The sequence below is a fragment of the Cynocephalus volans genome, chromosome 12, assembly GCF_027409185.1.
Source record: "Cynocephalus volans isolate mCynVol1 chromosome 12, mCynVol1.pri, whole genome shotgun sequence".
Classification (NCBI taxonomy): domain Eukaryota; kingdom Metazoa; phylum Chordata; class Mammalia; order Dermoptera; family Cynocephalidae; genus Cynocephalus; species Cynocephalus volans.
This window is the reverse complement of record NC_084471.1, coordinates 94,205,956-94,227,336: the sequence shown is the minus strand read 5'-3', so window position 1 is coordinate 94,227,336 and position 21,381 is coordinate 94,205,956. Positions and strand designations below refer to the sequence as shown.

General features: G+C 33.6%; 1 protein-coding gene across 1 annotated transcript in view; it reads left to right on the top strand.

The window, feature by feature from the left end:
• PIK3C2G (phosphatidylinositol-4-phosphate 3-kinase catalytic subunit type 2 gamma) overlaps nt 1-21,381 on the top strand; it is a 372,771-nt gene that overhangs the window by 131,710 nt on the left and 219,680 nt on the right. Inside the window, exons 17-18 of the mRNA XM_063075729.1 lie at nt 1,469-1,599; nt 8,976-9,164. Coding sequence (XP_062931799.1) covers nt 1,469-1,599; nt 8,976-9,164 — 320 coding nt within the window. The remainder of the gene's footprint in view (nt 1-1,468; nt 1,600-8,975; nt 9,165-21,381) is intronic.

The following is a 21,381-nucleotide window of genomic DNA, read 5'->3' as shown; positions in this document are numbered from 1 at the left end:
AAAGTTAGAACAAAAGGCAACTGGAAAAAATTCCAATATTTTCTATCAGTGGCTCAAGAATTAGTAATAACATAACTTCATAATCCATAAAAAAATGCAGTTTGATATAAGGGCTCACTCATGAATCAGAAATAAAAATTATTTACTAAGTGAAATATAGCAAATAATTTATTATAGATTTGAGCATAGGAGTGCTTTTGTATTTTCATGTGCTACCTTTAGTTTCCTCATCCACCTTGCCATTTATTTAGACAAACATAAAATTACACTAGTTCATTAAATGCTATTTCTACTATTTTTGTTCCATGTGTTTAAAAATATTAAGGTACGTAAAGAGTAGCATGTAACCTGCTAGTACTGGATGCACTTCTCCCTAAGGCAGCAAAGTTAATTGTTCAGAATTAATCTTTGTCAAGAGGCAAAATTTATGGTTTGGTTTAGCTTATCTATTACTTGTTTCTTTTATCATGTCAGAGCAATAATTGATACAACAGAGATCATACCAGAAACAAGCATGGCAACAAATTTTAGGAGTTTGGGAATGAAATTAGTAAAATTTTTTCAATAAATATGAATTGTAATAGATTAAGCTACATTTTGAACTGTAACTCACACAGTCTACTTTGTGATGTTCCTGAGTTTTCCCTGAGATGCCAACCTAACATACAGCCCAGCAGAGAAAAATAAATTCTGTGGATTTTCTAATATTAAAATGAGAAAAAGCACATATGAAAACCTTAAGTAAATATACGGAGCACTAAAACATCCAACTCATGTACATGGCTTGGGACTGCCATTTTTGTTAACTGTTATTTTATTAACTAAAATCGGATTATCACTGAAACATGGTTTAATGGAAAGCACATTGAGCCAGGAAAAAAGGAGCCCTGGATTCTAGCCCTGTCTATAAATCTAAACTACAGAGCCAGAGCAAAAATATTCTATTAGATTATGCACTTACAAAACAGATCTTTGCCAGAGAACAGCTCACTCTCATATCTACAAAATGGTTCCTAGACTTGTAGATTTCGTGAAGTAGAGAACAACATAAAGTAACTTTTTATTTCCTCATGTGATGTGATTACATGAAAAAGTATAATTACCATCTTCAAATGTCATCATTTCATAATAGAAAAATATTTAACACTGAAATTTAGAAAGGATATAATGTCCATATTTTTAAAAGTGTGACATATTTAGCTTTATGAAAAGTTTATATATTATTATTATTTCCTTCAGACATTACAGATTACTAATCTCTACCATTCATATAAATAATTGGCCAAATACCATGCATATTTAAATACCAAGTCCAAGCTTTAATTATTTTTTAAAATTATTTTAAAATAATTATCACAGAAAAATAGAAATTATTCTTTAGTTTCTATAAATCTAAGAAAGAGGTAATTAAATTAATACTGAACTTTGTGACACATTCAATACATGGCAAATCATTTCTTTATTTCAGATTGATTTTCCAGCTGTTGGGTGGGAGTATATGAAACCTGATTCTGAAGAGAATACAATTAATCTTGAAGAACCACCAAAAGAGTGTTTAAAACACATTGCCAGACTTTCACAGAAACAGTCTCCACTACTGTAAGTGACTCAGGTCTTGGAGTGAATTTTGCCTGCTGTTTATATCAATCATACTTGCAGCACTCATAACCTTCACAGAGTGAACCTTCCTTCCCACATAACTCCTTTTATTTCCTAAAGTAACTTCTGTTAAATGATCAATTAATTTTTAGGAAAAAAATAATTTTGTATATTTTTAAAGATTTGTTTTCCTATTCCATTTAGCAACTTTAACTTTAAGGAAAAATAAAAAGGTTAAAAACAACTCAGATCAAAGCAACAAAGCAGACAGTGTGATTCGATATATATCATCACAGAGCAATGACAAACCATTGTTCAACCATCCTTCAAGTAGATAGTTGTTTGAGTAAATAAGAAAAAATGAAAAAAAAATCATGCTTTGATAGCGCTAAATTAGGGACTCAGGAGTAGTTAGATTTTGTAAAACAGTAATTCTCTGCATAAAATCAAAACCCCGGAAAGAATTGTAAGGGAATTTGTGTCATTTGTACTTGCCACTTGGCAATATGTAGTCACAGGTGATTGTGCTCATTAATAACATGTCAAAGTCATAAAACTAAGAGAGTAACTCATATATACTTTTTCCACCAACTTTTTGAAGTACCCTCATGCTTGTGCTTGTGTGCGTATATGTTTTATTAACACAAGGGTGCTTCAGAAAGTTTCATGGAAAAATAAAATTAAAAGATAAAATGAATCTTTCCATAAACTTTTTGAAGTATCCTCATATATACTGAGATAAGCTACGACATTTTCCCAAGAGCGAGAAATCATTTAAAAGTTTTGAACTGGGGAGTTATGTGATCGGAAGAATCTTTTTGAGTCATCCCTCTGATTACAAGTTCGAGAATGGATGGCCAAGGAGGAAGGAGCAGAAGCGAGCAGTACCATAAGGAGGTTAATATGATATTTTAGGCAAGAGGTCATGATGGCTAGAACTAAGGTGACAGCAGTGGCAGAGGTAGCTAGATTTGGAAGACATCTTTTGGAAGCTGAAAAGACATGACCTGATGATGAATTGGAATTAGAGAGTAAATCAATTGAGAAACCAAGGCATCAAGGTTAAGTCATTGGAGAATCCAAGGTTGTGAGTTATCAGCTGGCCAGATGTTACAGTCATTTTCTAGAAGAAAAATCAGTTTGGGCCATGCCAAATAGGGGCATTTAGTGCGATCAGAAGTCTCACATTGAACAATAGTGCTGCTGCCCTGCTCTCTAATTTCAACTCATGTTGCTCCTTTCCTCATTCACTTAAAGCTTCCTTCATATACTTCAAATGTGCTAGTCCCTCTCCCATCTCAAGGCCTTTTTATTTGATGTCCCCTCTGCCTGAAATACTCTTGCCCAAGTTCTTCACACCCAAGTCATCCCATCCTTTAGGTTTTCACTTAAATGTCATCTTCTCAAAGAAGCCTTTTTTGACCACCTTATCTAAGAAAGTCTTTCTTAACTCTCTATCCTATTCCCTTTTATGTTATCACATTTAATACATGCTATTATCCTGTTCATCCGTGTGTTTATTTCTTGTCCCCCTCATTAATTTATAAGAACTGGGAGAGCAAGGAATCAATCTATCTTGTTTATCACTATATTTTCAATGCTATACACTGTGCCTGATAATACGTGGAAATAAATATGTCGTAAGGACTAATGTGCTCTTGCATGATGTCTGATCTAAAAAGTTACCTTAAGGACTGAAGATGATGGAAGACTCTCATAGTCCACATGACACATATATTGGCAATCCATTGTCATACCAGACTATTGACATCTTAACTAGGTAAAGCATCTTTTTCTACTTCTTACTCAAAAATGTAAAACCTTACATTTTAACATATATGATATATGAGACCAATATATTTGTAATAAGAGATATTTTACATATGAAATAGATGAAATGATTTAAAATTTTAAATATATTCATAAAAAAGGTCAAAACTAACTAATAATAATCATAATAACTGCCTTTGAATATTAAAGGTCTATGTTTTTAAATTAACCCCAGTGAACACTACTTGTTTTATACTTCAGTTTCTATTTAAGTTGATAACATACTTAAAATAAAAAACATTTTCCTCTGTTTCACCCACTCAGATACAATTACAAATACAGTACCATTTCATCCTGGGCTGTGAAAACAGATTGAGCACAGCCTTCAATGTGGTAAAACTTGTGTTAGAGTCAGATTGACCTCAGTTTTCAAATACCACATTTTACCAGTTAGTTGGTGATAATTGTTCTTTCTTTCAAATTGATCAAATGTAATCACAGTCAGGTACATCAAGCCCAATGAAATTCAATAAAAATGTGCCAATATTATTTGTAAAACTTAAAAATTGAAAAAAAATATTCTTGATGTCAACCAAAAGAGTGCTTCCAAATATGAGGAAGACCCCTAAGTGAAAGATAAAAAAGATTTGTTCTGAAAGAAATCAGTGCTTCCACTTCCAGCATGTAGTGTACCTAGACTAATAATCCCCCTGATTTAAAGAACTGTGACACAAGAAAAATACATATAAAACAACAGTTTTCAGAAATTGAACATATGGGACTTGCAGTAAGTGCCATTGACTAAAGTGGCTTTTACCCTAAAGGCACTTTCTACACCATGGCTCTGGAAGGTAGGTAGAATTAAATAAAAGTATGCAGGTCTTGCTGAGATTAAAGAAAGAAGAAAAAAGGCAGAGATAAGCATTCAATGGTACTGAGACAGCTGGAGTCTGCAGAGTATAATACTGTAGAGAAGAAAGATGGGCAGGATGGGAACTGCAGAAATCTGCATTGGGGGTCCCTTAAATATTCAGTCAAGTACTAAGCTACTCGTGAGCAGGTAGAGATTTCCCAGGACCTGAAAGAGACCACTACAGAAACGTGTGAAATAAATCTAAATTCAAGAGTTTGCTCAATATTGAGAAATATAGAAATTCTGACCAGTAAGAATGGAAAAAATACACAAAACATCTTATACATTCAATATAGAATCCAGAACAATGCATATGACAAGTAAGTCTATACCAGCCCTAAATTAATGATTATGCTAAGCCCAACCTAACAATCATAAAAACAAGTGTCAAAAGGATCGAGCTGATCTGTCAGTAATTAAACTGCCTGCTAAAAAATTGAAACATTCAACACCCCAAAGATAGGAGAATGCTGACTCTCAGCAATGTAGCATTCTAAATGTCTGGCATGCAATCAATAATTGGAAAAAGTATTGGGAAATGTTTAGCATGCAATCAACAATTAGGAAAATACTTGGGAAGAATCAGGAAAACATAACCATAGCCTGAGTTGGGAAAACAGTTAATAGAAACAGACTTAAAGAGTCTTAAATTAGCAGCTAATGACCTCACTATGGCTATTATAAAGATATTTAAAAATTAAAAATTATATACCTATATGAGTGAACAAATGAAGAGTCTTAGTAAAGAAATGGAAATTTAATAACTGAAAACAATATTTAAAATATTTTTTTAAAAGTCACTGGAGGGGCTTAACAGATTGCATAATGGAGGTAAAAAGAACAGTGAGCTTGAAGATAGGGCAATAGAAATTATCCATGTGAAGGTACAGAAAGAACAAAAAAATCCTGTGACCTGTGGAACAGTATCAAGTGCTATGATATGTGTGTACTAGACACACCATACAGGAGAGAGATATTGAGGCAAAAAATAATTAAAGGTATAGCCATATTTTACAAATTCAATTTAGAAAATCACCTCACAAATATAAAAAGCTTAGCAGCTTCCAAACACACACAGACACAGACACACACACACACACACACACACACACAAGCACCACCTTGGCACATTATAGTCAAATTGCTAAAAACTAAAGGTAAAAATTTTAAGGCATCAGAGAAAACAAATAGTATGCAGGGAATACCTATAATAATATTAATAGCAGACTTCTCATTAGAAAAAATGCAAGCCAAAAGACTTGAATATTATCTTTGCATATTAGAAATAGGGGGAGAATCTTTTAATTTAGAATTCTATAAACAGTAAAATTATGTTTCAAAAATGAAAACCAAATGAAGACTTTTTTACTGAATGTAACTGAGTTAGTTATCAGTTCATGGTACTATAAGAAATCTTAAAAGAAGCATTTCAAGCTGGAAAAAAATAATACTAGATAGAAACTCAAATCTATAAAAATTAATAAAAAGTGCTAAAAGTAGGAAATAGGTAAATAAATAAAAATACTTTTATTTACACATTTATTGATTTCTTTAAAAAGTGGTTAACTAAAGAAAAATGAACCTCAATGTACTGCTGGGCTTATATATAAAAAATAAAGTGTAGGGCAAGTTCAGTAAGAATGAGAAATGAAAAAATGGAAGTATACTTTTCTAAGTTTTTTACATTATATGTTAGGCAGTATAATATTAATTCATGATTGGCTATAAATGCTGTAAAAAGAATATTCTAATCTCTAGAGAAACTACATCCCCCCAAATTTTAAGAATATATTTAAAAGCCAAGAAGAAGACAAAAATGAAATACAAAAACAAAATAGTCCAAGAGGAGACAGAAAAAATGAAAAAGGGACCAATAAATGGTTTGGGCAAAATAAAACTGTATAAGTACCGCGCGCTAACCGATTGCGCCACTGGAGCTCCGGCAAAATAAAACTAATAGCAATATAGTTGAGTTAAACCCAACCATATCAATATGACATTAAATGTAAATGAACAAAAAACTGCAGTTAAAAAGCAGAAATTGTCAGTCTACATTACAAAAGCAAAATCCAATTTTATGCTGTTTACAGGTACATAATTTTAAATATTTTAAAGCAATAAGATTAAAAGTAAAAGAATAAAAAACCATACCATCTTGATAGACTCAGAAAAGAAATTTGACAAAATTCAACACCTATACCTGACAAAAATTTACAAAACTAGAACTAGAATGGAATTTTCTCAACCTTTAAAAGTGGTCTACGAAAAATCTATAGTTACTATCATGTTAAATAATGCAAGAATGCATGCTTTTCCCCTAAACTGGAAACAAAGCCAGGATATCTGCTCCAAACATTTATTTTTACTCTTGTATTGGAAGTTCTAGCCAGTATGCTATGTGAAGAAAAAAAAAATATTTAAAGGTAAAAATTAGAAGGAAAGAAAGAAAACTGTTTTCAGATGTCATAATTATGTAAGGTCACAGCATTTGAGAGCAATCTACAAAATATATTGTATTACAGTGAAAAATAGAAAATGCATTCTATTTTTTAAATTTACTATTTCAAAACCTCTACACTAAAAAGTAGATGTACTGCTAAAAAACTTTGCTAAAAGAAATAAAACTTTACTAAAAGAAAATAAAGGAAACCTAAATAAATGAAAGAGTATACTACATTCATTGATTGAAAGACTCCTATTCTTAATATGGCAATTCTCTCCAAATTCATCTATAAATAAAATGCAATCCTAATAAAAATCCCAGGAGATTTTGGCCAAAATTAAAAAGCTGATCACAGTATTTATATAGAAATACAATGGACCTAGAATAGTCAAAGCAGTCATGTAAAAGAACAACTTTGGGGGGTTTACAAGTCTGATTTCATGACTTGTATAAATTCATGTATTATAAATTAAGCAATTTAATCAATTAAAATAGTGTGATATTGGCTTCAGGACAGGCAAATAGGCCGATGGAATAGAACACAGCGTAGAATAGAGAACCCAGAGCCCCACTTGTGTGTTCAACGTATTTTTGACATAGCTTCCAAAGCAATACATGTAAAAAGTATTTTCTCTATGATTCCATTTATATGAGGTTCTAAAAGAGGTAATATTAATCTAGAGTGAAAGAAATCATATCAGTGCTTGCCTCTGGTGACATGAAAAAAACTTTTATATCTGGATAGGCGTGTGGTTGTTACCTGGTATATGATTTGGCAAAATTTATTGAACTAAGTCTGTGCATTTTCTTTTATGTAAATTATGCTTCAATAAAAATAAGAAAGGTTAAAGGAGAAAAAAGCAAAGGAATTTGATCAGAACATAATTTTAGTAATTTTATTATGAATTTTTTTGAGGGCTTTCCAGTGGGAAAGGTGGTATTTAAACGTAGGAAAGGAACATAAACACACCATAAAAATCATCTATGATTCAATATTTTCATTTTAAAGATGAAGATGACTTCAAATGAAATTGTTGAAAAACATTAAACTTGAAGATTTTTTTTACAATAGGGCTGGCCAGTTAGCACAGTTGGTTAGGGCACAGCTTTGTAACACCGAGGTCAAGTGTTCTGTTCCCCATTCCGGCCAGCCACCAGAAAGAAAAAAAAAAAAATAGAAGAAACTGAATGCCAATAGTATTGATCTGATCATCACATTTGGGCACACATGGTGCCGTTCAGCTTTGTGTCTGATTAATATGCATAATTAATTTTTTAAAAAAGAAAGAAACTCACACAGGAGATAAAGATCTCAAATTTCTAGAGAAGGAAATCTTACTGACCCAGCTTGGGGTCAAGTACAAAGGAATAATAAGCTTTGAAACAAAATTTTTTTTTTACAATCTGGCATCACTCTTGGAAATTTTAGCTCATTTAAGCTGAGCAACAAAGTGTCAGTTTGGAGGAGATAGTGTACAGGAAGCTGTGACTGTCATATGAGAGATGCTGGCCCCAACTGAACTGTGGTTGTGAATGCTTCTGCTGGAGTGTGAGCAAAACGTGACAAACTGTCAACAAGTCAAAGACCTTGGTCCTCGATTTCGGTTTTCTGTTGGGACCACTCTCCACGGGGAAATACTTAAGCATCTAAGAACTGGTGTCACTGGCATTTTTCACTTCACACTTCCGGTGAACTCTATTAAAGGCATACTCCACGGATGAATTAAAATCTTTGTTTCTGATGTTAACAGCAAAGAGTTTTCCAAACTCTGATGTAACTTGCTTTAAGATAAAGGAATATCATAGTTAAAATATGCCATTTCTTCACAAGCCCAGTTGGGCCTAAGTTAAAATTTGTAAAGAAAGTAAGACAGTAAACAGTTGACCACTTTTCTAAATAGAACATATTGCAGGATTTTGATAAACTTGTTCTGCCCCAGATGAGACAGAGATTTTACCAACCAAAATAACATATTACAAAAAAAAAGTGGCAAGGAGAAGGGGAAGGAAAAATAAATGTGAATTATCTAGCTGAGGGTTTTCTTTTTCCTATAAAAGAATAAAATCAGTGGAAAACAAGCTGATGAAATAGCCTATCAAACTGTACCAAGAAAATAAAGGACTTGTTTTTCAAAATAAACTAAAATAAAATGCAAAGAACTACAGTAAAGTTTCATACCATGTATTTACAGCAACATTTGTTAGTGCAGCAAACTTCAGTAAACTGCAGTTTCCTATCTGGTTTTTCAGACTCTCGGAGGAAAAGAGAAGATACTTGTGGTTTTATCGCTACTACTGCAATAACGAAAACTGCTCCCTTCCTCTGGTCCTGGGTAGTGCCCCTGGATGGGATGAAGGGACTGTTTTAGAAGTGCATGCCATTTTGAGAAGGTGGACATTTTCTCACCCTTCGGAGGCACTTGGACTTTTGACTTCTAGGTAAGAATTGCATAACAAGCACATTACTGATTGAGAAGAACTTGTTTGAAAAGAAAAAATATAGGCCCATATAATTAATTTAATAGCTATTCTGTTTGTTCCTGATTTTAATAGCTATAGATATTAATTTTAGATAAATGTAAGCTATGAATATAAATTTTGAGCAAATCTAAGCTATAATTATGTTTTCTGTACTAAACTTGAAGTATGAATAATAACCATAGTTTCTTAAATGAAGAATCTAGTTGCTGTTACAGAAGTAACAAAAAAAAATTAATAGGGAAAAGTAAAAATCTCTATTTGTCCTCCTCTCAAAAAAAAAAGGCCTTAAAAACGGGGACCATATATTTTACTACTGGAATATGCAAAGTTTGGCAAAATGCCCTACCTACAGTAGGAATACAATTAATATAAAGATGATGAGGATAAGAATAAAAGAAAACAATCTGTTTCTTGTATGTTCGCCAGATCTTCCCTCAGAATAAAATGCAAGGGGCATGGGGAGTGGGGCTAGTGGTGTCTTCTTGCTAAGGAGAAGCATGTGGGTGCAAGTGTGGGTGGCAGCCCTGGTTCAGAATGAGCCAATCTTAGCTTGCTTCCCTTTTCTATTCAAAGCCCAGAAGAGATACTTGAAGTCTGTCTTGATAGCATCAGCTGCCTGATGCCATAAGAAAAGTCAGCTTGGGAGCTGGTACAAGCTGCCTCTAGCACCCCCAGTAGTTGCCGCTCTCTCACCCTAATACTGTGCTTAGCCAATCAAGGTAAGGAGAGGAGAGAAAGCATGAGCCTGGAAATGGACAGTTTTCTTTTCCCGGTGGACTGAGCTATTATTCAGCAGTGATAACAGGGTACCCAAGACAAAGCCACAGCCCGGTAGACTTTAGAAAGACACAACCCTTCTAGCTTTGTGAGCCCATTATCAGCCTTGGGAGTGACTCATGTAGGGCCTAATGGTAGAGGGGCTTGGTAATTCCTCCCAGAATTTTCCTTGCTTTGTGTCATCGTTCTAAGACAGAACCTGTGCTGGTTAATCTACGCTCCTCCTGGTAAGGTAGAAAATAGAAAAAAGAAAAAAAGAAAGAAAGTTTGCAATCCCCAGAACCAGACAAGAAATGTAAAACTCAGCTCTGTTCTGAATCTGCTCCCAAGGTCCTGAGAGAAGGAAAAAGGTGGGAGAGGAGAGGACACAAAGGACTTTCAAACTGACTTATTTAGATTTATTTAAAAAGTAGTGTCCTTCAAAAAACTTCTGGGGTGAGAAAGGGGGAGAAGTTCTTTCCTCCTGTTATTTGTAAGAGTTGCTAGCTGCTTCTCAATCATCCAAGTTCAAAAATATACATGTTATCTTTTGCGCCCTTCATTCATATTGAAGATTTTATTAGTTTTATGGCTTCTTCCGTACAGATTCCTACCTCTTTCTTTATATATCTAGAGGAATATATGCATATATTTTTATTATTTGAAAAAGCACGGTGCTTTTTTCTTTTATAAGGCTTTTTCTGAGAGTTCCCTGACTTTGCCATGAGGAATTGATCACTTTCATTTAGTACAGTACTCTGTTACTTTATGAACTGCATTTTATTGTGATGTGTTTGCATGCAACATGTAAAACGTGTGTATTTTCACCCACATTAGACTGAGAGCTACTCGAGGCAAAATAGATCATCTTACTATTTCTATTTCCCAAGGGCTTAGAAATTACTCAATGTTAATCAATAACTTTCCAAAATACATTGATTATTTGTGCATTGTTTTAACATTTAAGTTATAAGTTCTTTTAGAGCATTACCTATTTTCTTTATTTCATACACCAACTTCTACAATTGAATGAGTTAATGAAATGATATGGTAAGAGAATCAATTAATAATTATTTTGTTTCTTTGGGATCATTCACAGTCCATCACTCTAGTGTTTATAGATCGCTTTGAAAAAAAACAAGTTCTCATTTCTACCTTAGTCCTAACCTGTTTTTATGGTTTAGGTATGTAAGAAAAGCCCAAGTCTACAAAATTATTTTGCTAATTTTAGTTGTTTTTTGCTGAAGTAAGACTTAGAATATTAGAGCAATCATTATTTTGTCATTCCTGAATTATTAGCTAATAGCAAGTCAGTTCAAAATGTTATAGTAACAACGGACAGAATAAGAGAAAATACTGGCAAATAGTATATCTAATAAGGTAATTGTATCCCGAATGTATAAAGACTCTTAAAACTCAACAAGAAGATAAATAACCGAGTTTTAAAATTGGCAAAGGATCTGAATAGGCATTTCTGCAAATAATATACAAATGTCTAACAAGACATGAAAGATGTTCAATTTCATTAACCATTAAGGAAATACAAGTGAAAACCACATGAGATACCACTTCACACTCACTAGGATTGGCTATAATCAAAAAAGGCAAGAAATAAGAAATGTTGGTAAGAAATTGAAAAGCTTATGTATTGCTGGTGCAGCCACTTTAGAAAACAGTATGGCAGTTCCTTAAATGTTAATCGTAGAGTTTCTATATGACCCAATGATGCCCCTTTTAAGTATATACCCAAGATAGATGAGAAACACATCCACTCAAAAACTCATGCGCCAATGTTTGTAGCAGCATTGTTCATAATAGCCAAAAAGTAGAAACAACCCAAATATCCATCAGCTGATGAATGGATAAATAAAATGTGGTATATCTACACAATGTAATATTATTTGCTAATAAAAAGGAATGAATACTGTTTTATGCTACAACACCAATGAACCTTGAAAACGTTATGCTACGTGAAAGAGGATAGTTACAAAAGACCCTACATTGTATGATTCCATTTATATGAAATGTGTAGAACAGGCAAATCTAAAGAGACAGGAAGTAGCAGGGGGATAAGGGCAGGTGGGGGGGTGACAGCTAATGGATACAAAATTTCTTTTTGTGGTTATTGTTGCAAAAATATGGGAACATGCTAAAAACCATTGAATTGTGCACTTTACATGGGATGAATTGTATGTTTGAATTATGTCTCAATAAGGCTGTTTTAAAAATTGAGGAAAATAATTGTGAAGGTAAAAACTGAATATCTTTCATGCATAAGTTTCTAATGAGACAACTTTCTAAAATTTCTACAGGAACAACTAGGTGTTTTTTTGGAATTTATTACTGTTTTATTAGGATGTACCTTAGTCTATATCTAAACACATATAAAAATATCAGTTAATATTTTTGTGACATGCACAGAATATTTCTCACAAAAATCTTCAATAGACTGAAGACTATAATACTGCTTCACTTATAAAATAAAGAGATTAGCTGGATGTACTTCAATATTCTCTAATCTCTGTTAACTAAGCATAATTCTGCTAATAGTGAGTCTTCTCTATCTAAACAGATCCTGAAAATCTTTTATACTCACTGAATGTTTTAAGGGTACAGAACAGACTTTTACTCAGTGTCTGTTAATACTATGTCATGCTAATGTTCACAATAACTTTATTAGGTAAATACTATTATTATTCCAATTGTGCATGTGAGGAAACTGATGTTTATAGAGGTTAAGTTACCCCCATATGACTTAGTAAGTTAAGGAATTAGAGTCAAGCCCAGGCATTCATGAGTTCAGAGCTTACAGTCTTAACCACTATGAATGCAGACTTCTTGCATAAACACTCTAGGCTATTTACGTATTAAATTTGGCTATCTTAAGACCTTTTTTTAATTGGAAATAGCAGTACTTAACTATCTTATTGTGTTCAGATGTTTCTCCTTCACTGTGTGATTTCTTTTTTTCTGAATAATCAGATTTTTAGACTGGTTGCAAAGTGGAGGGCTGTTTATTAAGCTTCATTTAGTTGAATCTTGATTTATTTGCACACTGGAAAGTTTCTTATCATGCACCAAATAAGGTCACTGAAAAGGTTGGAGTATTTCCATTGTACTCATCCTGTGACTCCCACTCTCAGTTGAACTGAACTATTAAAAAACTTGAGGATGAGCTGTTTCCAGAAATGAACCTTTCAACTCCTCTAAATTCAAAAGCTGACTTTTCTGAGAATAAACAGTATGTGCTTGTTAAGTAAGTTGTCAGAACAAGTTCTTCAGAGATCTACATTTTTTTCTCCTTTAAATAGTCTGTTTTTTAAATGGTTTAACCTCTGGAGAAGTGGTGTGCTCCATTTCCAAATTAGAGAATTTTTAATATTGATGTTTACTTAATCCTGTCTGTGGAATCACCACCTACTTTTAGTTTATTTTTAGCAAGAGATATAATGAAATTTAGTTTATCTAGTGTGGGCCATAGGATGTCAATATTTCCACTACTGAGTGCCAACAGAATGCTCACGGGGTACTGATACTTCCATTAGAGAAGGCAGTGCTGTCAGAGTAACAGAGACCAAGGGGTGAGGTCTGTGGTTCTTGGCAGATGGTTGATATTTTTTTTAAACCCTGATGCACAAGCACAACTATTCAACTGGTAATAACAAGCAGAAATTACCCAAGGAATTAAAAGTCAGTTCAAGGAAAGTATTCATTTAAAAATAGCAACTCTGAATTGGCATCAGAGGATTACATCAGAAGCTTAAATAAAAGTTTGACAAGGTACCAGAACTTGCCATCCCACATGAGGTAAAATTATTGTTTTGCAGGAAGAAAAGCAATATTTAACAGGCAGTGCCTTAGCTTTCAAAATCCTTGGGAAAATGTTTTACAAAAATGTTTGCACCAAACCACTATATTCTTTATTGTAGAGATCAATTTATACCAAAGCCATTCTCAACTAACATTGTAAATAGGAAAAAGGGATTATGGAATAGTAAGGCAGTTAAAACTTCCACATTTGATTGAATAATTAAGTAATGGATGACAGTGTATCTATTCCATTTATTTATTGAGCAAAAATGTGTGCACAGTGAAATTGGTCTGCAGTGAATCTAAGAGAGAAGAAGCTATAGTGACTGTCTCTAAAAAGCACACAATTTATGGGGAGAGATTCAGCTAGAGGTCACCACACAATGTGCTCTATACTATAATCAAAGTTACATATTAAGTGCTGCATGAGCCCAGAAGAGACAGGCGAATTCTTTCCAAGAAAGCAAGGAAATCTTCACAAAGAAACTGAATTCTGACTTAGACTATTCATAGGAATTTCCTGAGTGAAGAGGTAGGGAAATGGCATTCCAGGAAGGAAGACTAGCTTGTGCGTGATTATGAAGGTTCAGAGAATAGTGAGCAACTTAAAATAATGTCACAATCATGCTGGAACACAAGATTGAAAAGGGTGGTTTAATTTAGATTACTTTGGACCTCATGAGCCAAGTAGGAACTAGTAGAAACCGTGGACTTGTTATGGCAGCCCATGGAACTTTGTTAACAATGGCAGTCGTATAAACATATTTATATGATATGAGGAGAATTCTGACATCAATGTGAAGGATAGATGAAAAAAGAAGAAAGTGAGAGCAAGGATATTATATAGATGTTGGGTATTAAATTAGTTCATTTAAAAAATGGTCTGGGTCTGAACTAAGTAGACTGGAGATCCACTGAGCAGATTTGAGAGACATTTCAGAGAAAGGTAAAAGAAAGAGAAAAGAGATAAGGAAAGCTTTGAGCTTTCTGATTTGGGTAAATAATAGATAATTACATTATTAATCAAAACAAGAATTTTAAAAGAAAGAGCAAATTTGGGTAGTGAAAGATGGAGAGTTCTGTGTTAGACATGTATTTTTTTTAAACCTGGGGCACCTAGGAGGAGATGTCCAATATGAGGTATATACACAAATCTGAAGCTTAGTAGAGAAGTAAAAATTCAAAAAACAACATGGGAGTTATTGGCTTTCAGGCAGTAATTGAAGCCACAGACGTAAAGGATGTAAAACAGGTATTGTGGTACTGTGAGTAGATACGTAGAGGAAGTATAGATAGGGCCAAAGAAGGAACAGCAACATTTTAAGGGAAATTCAAAACAAGAAAGACCAAGTAAGGAAACTCAGAAAAAAGTGCCCAAGAGTTTGGAGAAGACGCAGAAAAGGGTGATATTTTAGAATGCATGAAAAAATATTTTCAAAGGCGTTAGAGAAGAAACATAGTCTTGCCTTCATGGAGTTGAATACTAGAAGTGGATAATAGACCATGACCAAGTCATAAACCTAAAACAACAGGTGTCAGAACAGCTCTACATGAAAGGTACATAATTCTATGATAACGAAGGAACCAAACCTTTTTTTCCAAAGTGGGAAAAGTCTTCCCTGAGGAAGTTATGTTTGAGCTCAAATCCAAAGGATGAGTGAGAATAAATTGGTGAAAGGGGAGGAGCAAGAGAATAGTTTTCTGGGAAAAGGGAACCTAAATGTGAATAAGTCCTGGGAGAGGGACTGCATTTACAGAAGTGGAAGAGAGCCAGTGTGCCTGGAGTACAGGAAAGGAGTGTATTGGTCTTTATTCCACTAGCAATGTGAAGGCATAAATAATACAGGTCTAGGTAAGAAAATATTTAAGCAGATTTTAATCTTTTGAGGTTTACTGTGGTTTCTGAGTAAAGCATAGATTTGGTGAGAGAAGCAAAAGTAGATAAGAGAAGACCAGTTAGGAAACTATGGAAGTAGACCAGATGTCCCAGAATGGTAGGTCAGCATAGAAGGGCAACATGGTGAAGTGAACAGAATGAGAAAACATTTAGGAGTAAAAATAGCAGGATCGAGCCAGGTGGGGTGGCAAAGAAGAGAGGTATCAAGGATTACTACTAGGTTTCTGTCTTATGTAAGTAGGTGATAATAGAAACATTCACCAAGTTGAGGCACACTAGATGACAAATTAATTTTAGAAGAACCTTATTGTTCAGGTTGGGAAATGTTGGCTTTGAGGTGTGCTCAAAAAGGCTGAATTTACAGGTCTCGTGGTTCAAAACTATGTATATAAACTGGAGGTCCCAGTTTGGAAATCATTTACAGAAGGAAGGGAATTAAGTCAAGGATATAGATGAATTTACTTAAAAAGAGAGAGAGCATAAGGTAAGAAAGGATCAGCCCTGATATTTGGACTCAAAATCCTTTATTCTTTTTAAGCAAATCATGCTACTTTTGCGTGTACTATTTAATTTATTCAAACACAAAATCTACATGATGCTTTCAATACACCACTTTTATGTCAGTGACTTTTTAAGCTTGTCTAGAAGTAAAATGAAAGTGTAATCATGTAAGAGGAACAAAGAACTACTCTTTAATTGTAAGTAATAACTTTAATTCATTATAGTTAATTCCCAATTTCTATATGCAGATCCATAGACTATCCATCAGAAAATATCTCTGTACAGTTTTTATACATCCTTGGGTCTCAAATTCATCATTTCTTTTGGTTCATGACTGGGCCAATGCCCCATTTCAATTACAAATTATGCTGCTGATTATTATGTGTCTGTCTCTACAGATACTTTTAGAATGCAGTAAAATAAATAATGTACCCAAGCTAGTCTTGCGATTTTATATGTGTATATGGTAATATATAGTCAAAAGATCAAAAAGCCTTGCTAGAAGTACTGTAGAAAGCCTACTAGCCTAGTATTCAAGATATTCGAATTCTAGTTTCAGTGCTAAAAACAAATGGCCGTCGGCAAACTGCTCAAACTCTGAGTTTTAGTTTCATCATCTGTATAATAAGGAAATTGAACTAGGTCTCCAAGTTTCCCGGGGTTCTAATATTCTGTACCCATGTAAAAATCCTTGAAGGAACATGAATTATTCAGTAGGTAGAGGTTTACAATCATCTTAAAAGATCCTTATCCACCACTTCGCCTAGAAAAAAATTTCTTCTGTCACATCTGATCATTTTTAGTACTAGAAAAATAGCAGAGATATTTTTATTGACGTTTTTCTTTCAAGCTGATGCTGAGTGTGTCATTAGACGCAAAACCTGTTGGAGAAACAGTTCTGCACTTCTGATGGTTTTCTAATTCTAACCTGACATTGGGGCTTTTAACTGTGAATAGCCTCATGGCATTCTGCCTGAATTCTTGCTGTGTATTCTGAAGTCTGACATTTCCATTACACTTAAATTTGATCTCAGATTTCTTTGCTTTTCAGTTTACTCAAAGTTTCTTTTTCCAAAGGTCGACATTTGTTACATCGCATTTGGCTTTCACCCATCATTTCAAAAGTTCTTTCAGTAAGATATGGTCCCTGTACAATTTTTCCAACTAGAAAAAGAGAAACAAATGGAAACAACAGGGATATGGGGAGAAAATAAGAAAGGAAAAGAAATTACCAAAAAAAAAAAAAAAAAAAAACCGAAGTCAAATGGAAGAAGCTGAAAGATACATTTTTCTGTAGTAATTTCATTTCATGACTCTACTGACCCTGTTAAGGGTTGTCTGAATCGTCTGTGATTTTCCTGTAGCCCTCTGAGATGAGATGGATTATAAGTGTTTGAGAAAAGAGAGGAGGAAGGATAATTCCCAAGACCAAATGTTGATCAGGTACCTTCAAACCCAGTTTGCACAAAGGAAAGACATAAGATTGATGTGCTTCTGTCTTAGAAACAGAACATGGGTGCTGATTCCTTGACTTATGGCCCCACAGTAACAACACATGCCAAAACTATATTGTATGTCAGAAGTTCTCAAGGTGAGGTCGGCAGTCCCCAAAATGTTTACAGGGGTGTCACAAGGCCGAAATTATTTCCATAATAATTCTAAGATTTCATTTGTCTTTGTCAAACTCATTCACTTACGAGTGCAGAGTGTTTTCCAGAGGTTACGTGACTTGCAATACTGCAAAAGATTTAGTGTAGAAGCAGGTAAGAGAATCCAGGTGTCTTCTTTTAAACCAGACATTAAAGAGATTTGCAAAAATGTAAAGTAATATCAGTATCCTTACTAAATATTTTGTTTTTTAAAATATAGTTATTTTCATAAAAATATTTATGTTAACAGGTAATGGGTTTATTAATGTTATTTTAAATAAATAGATAAATATTCCTTAAATATCCTGGTTTTATTTCTAATTGGGTAATTATTGATAACATAACCCACATAAACTCTTTGGGTCTTTAATAATATTTAAAGATGTAAAAGAGTCCTGAGACCAAAAATTGGAGAACTGCTATTATACAACAGATCCTAACTACTGGTCAGTTATTACCTCCACCTTGAGCCAGAAAGCTACCTAAATACTTGGTAGTCTTCCTTTTCTGTACATATCAAGCACTACCATTCCAACTTACTCCTCTGCTTGACCCTAAACCCCACACTGTTGGCAAAATATAGAATTGATATTGCACTGAAGTGTTTTTGAAAAATGTTTATCTTGAAGTTGCTTTAATTTTACTTACTTTTTTCACCTTTTGAGTTTTTAGTCAAATGTCTTTGATTCTTTTTATTAACGTTTACAGTCTTGGTCTTCAAGGAATATTCTTCTTTTGTCTCTCAGTGTCCTCACTGGACAATGGACCATGTTTAATTTGTAAGTAACTCCTTAATGATTATGATGCAGTTATACTTATCTTACCTATGAGATCTTGTCCTTTAACAAATCCCACACACTCAATTGTTAGTTTAATTGGAGGCCAACTAATACTTAACAGCAAGCCAGAGAGGCATTTTGGTTTTGCTCCCCTATTCAGACAATCATGGGAAACTAAATTAAGAAACATAAATGTGCTCAGATGAACGTTTAGAAAATAATGAATAATCTTAAAGAAGTGATTATTTCATATGGACTCTTGTAAAGCCCAATTCTTTTTTAAAAAAAATTCATAATAAGTGAAAATTTCTTTCACTTTACATGATCTCCTCCCCAACAAGTAATGGAATTTCACTGACCTTTATCTCTCTCATATCTCAAACCAGAGCTCCATTTATTACATTGTAATGATCTATTTCCTAATCAATTATAAGAAAGTTTCTTATAAATGTGAATAAGTAAGGACCTAGTTGACACCAGCCTGATGAATCTTCTACTTTTGTTTTTTCCCCAAACTCAAAGTGTAATGTCTTCTCCTGCAATAATTAGTAGTCCCGAGGTTAGCAGAATTGCTAAAGAGTGTCTCCTGGTTTGTGATTTGCAGAAATGATATGTGTATTTTTCAAGTAAATTGAATCATTGGAAAACACAGTAACAAGACTTGTGGAAAATTCAAAGTAGATTGCAGTTCCTCCGTTACATATGACATTTCAGTCAGTAAATATCACACCAAAGTGAGAGAACTAACACGGGTAGCCTTCAACTCATTGAGGAATGAGTTAATGAGCATGAAATGCCAACAACTATATCCCAAAAGAATGTAACATTACAGAGAAGAAATGCCAGGACTTGTGGAACGTATTTGTCCATTGATCTATACCTGAGTTCAGGGACCCTGAAAAGATATTAAGTTAAGCATAAACTCTCCAGAGGCCTATTTTGTTGGAAGAATATTCTAAGTCAACTAAAAAGTAGTATGCTTGTTTTTCCACACAATTATGTTCCCTCTTAAAAGGGCATCTGATTTTGAGCTATTTTCTAGTGATGGTAATGAATTTGCAATTATTCATATATATTTATTAGTTAATTGGACAAGTTTTAATTTAAGAAGTATTTATTGATTTTTTTAATAATTAATAAAATTTTCATACAGGAAGTTTGGAAAACCTTAAAAACTAAACTTTAAAAGAAAAATTAAGGTGACCTGTGAAATTTCCATTTGGTATTAATATTTCAGTCCTTCCTATCTTTTTGTTAAGCATATAGGGAAATATACAGATATTTCTTTAAAAAATGGTATAATATGCATAAGCATTTTATATTATTTTCATATCATTAAATATTCTTTTACTATTTTCAATGACTGCATATATTTCATCATGTGGTCATAGCACATTTAACTTTATTTTTAGACATTTATATTATATCCAATTTTGTTTGCATACACATACCTTCACACACATCTCTGATTATATCCTTAGGATAAATTCTCAAAAATTAAATTGCTAGATCAAGGAATAAGCACATTTTAAGTTTTTTTGGTTTTGTTTTGTTTTGTTTTTTTAATACCTGTTGCCACATACTGACAGCAATGTACGAAAGAGCCTGTGTCCCAGGAACTTCACCAACACTGCCAGCAGCTCTTTTAATGTGGCCAACTCTTCCTAAAATAGTCAAATGCAAGTTATGTTTGGATATGCTTTAATGTCAAGTTAGGCTTTAGTCACAACTCAGGATGTCATGTGGTTAGTTTCACGGCATTTTCTCTTCCAATTTCCTCCTGAACTTCAAGCAACAGTAATGAATAAAAGGAGATGTCCCTTTCCATTAAAGTGCAAAAGCATTCTTCTCAGCATTTGCACATATTCATACAAATACATAATTTTCCTTTTGGACTATACTATGCAGGCATTACTCGTTTTTTGAAGGAGCCTGAAAAGAATACATCCTTCTTTTTCATTATCTTCAGATTTGTTTTTCTCTTGCCCTTTTGACTGAGAGAGAAAAAAATCTGGCATTTATATGAGTGCTTTTTGGAATTAAACCTATTGAAACCAATGTAAACTATCTTAGAGCACAGCAAGAAGTAAAATAGACTCCATAGTATGATTTTCATCATTATTATTATCATGATCAATGGATTTTTATCAATCACTTCCCATGTATGGAACATGGTGCTAAATCCTAGGAATAAAAAAAGATGGAACAATTCTTATCCTCAGTTGACTTATTCACTGGTTTAGGAATAAGAGACCATATATCAGAAGATAAAGCCTAACACACGCTAGAATATTCTAAGTGCCCAGTGGCAGTCAACCAGTCAATATCCTTGGAGTTCAGAGAAGTGATTACTGGGATAGTTGCCTTCAAGGGAGTTAGATCCACGTTTGAAAGGAATACTAGAACTTTGAGAAGGGAAAGGAGGGTGTTCCAGGCAAAGGTTATAGTGCTCACAAGGATAAGAATGCACATAGTGTTTTCAGAGTAAAAATAATGTACCAATAAGCCAGACTCATTTAGGAGAAAAATATTGAGTAGTTAGCCTTGAATATCAAGATTATCACTGAGGGCTTGAGAAAATCACATTGAAGATAGATAACCACTCAGTGTTTTATGAGAAATGAACTTACAAATAATTTAGGATGTTTTATAAGGTATTACTCTGAAAAACATTAGTACCAGCAGGGGGTAATTGTGGCTTTGACTAGATAGTTGTTGAAGAAATTAAAAGCAGGCATAAGTGCTAGAGCTATGAGGATGGAAAAGTCAACAGAACTTGGCAT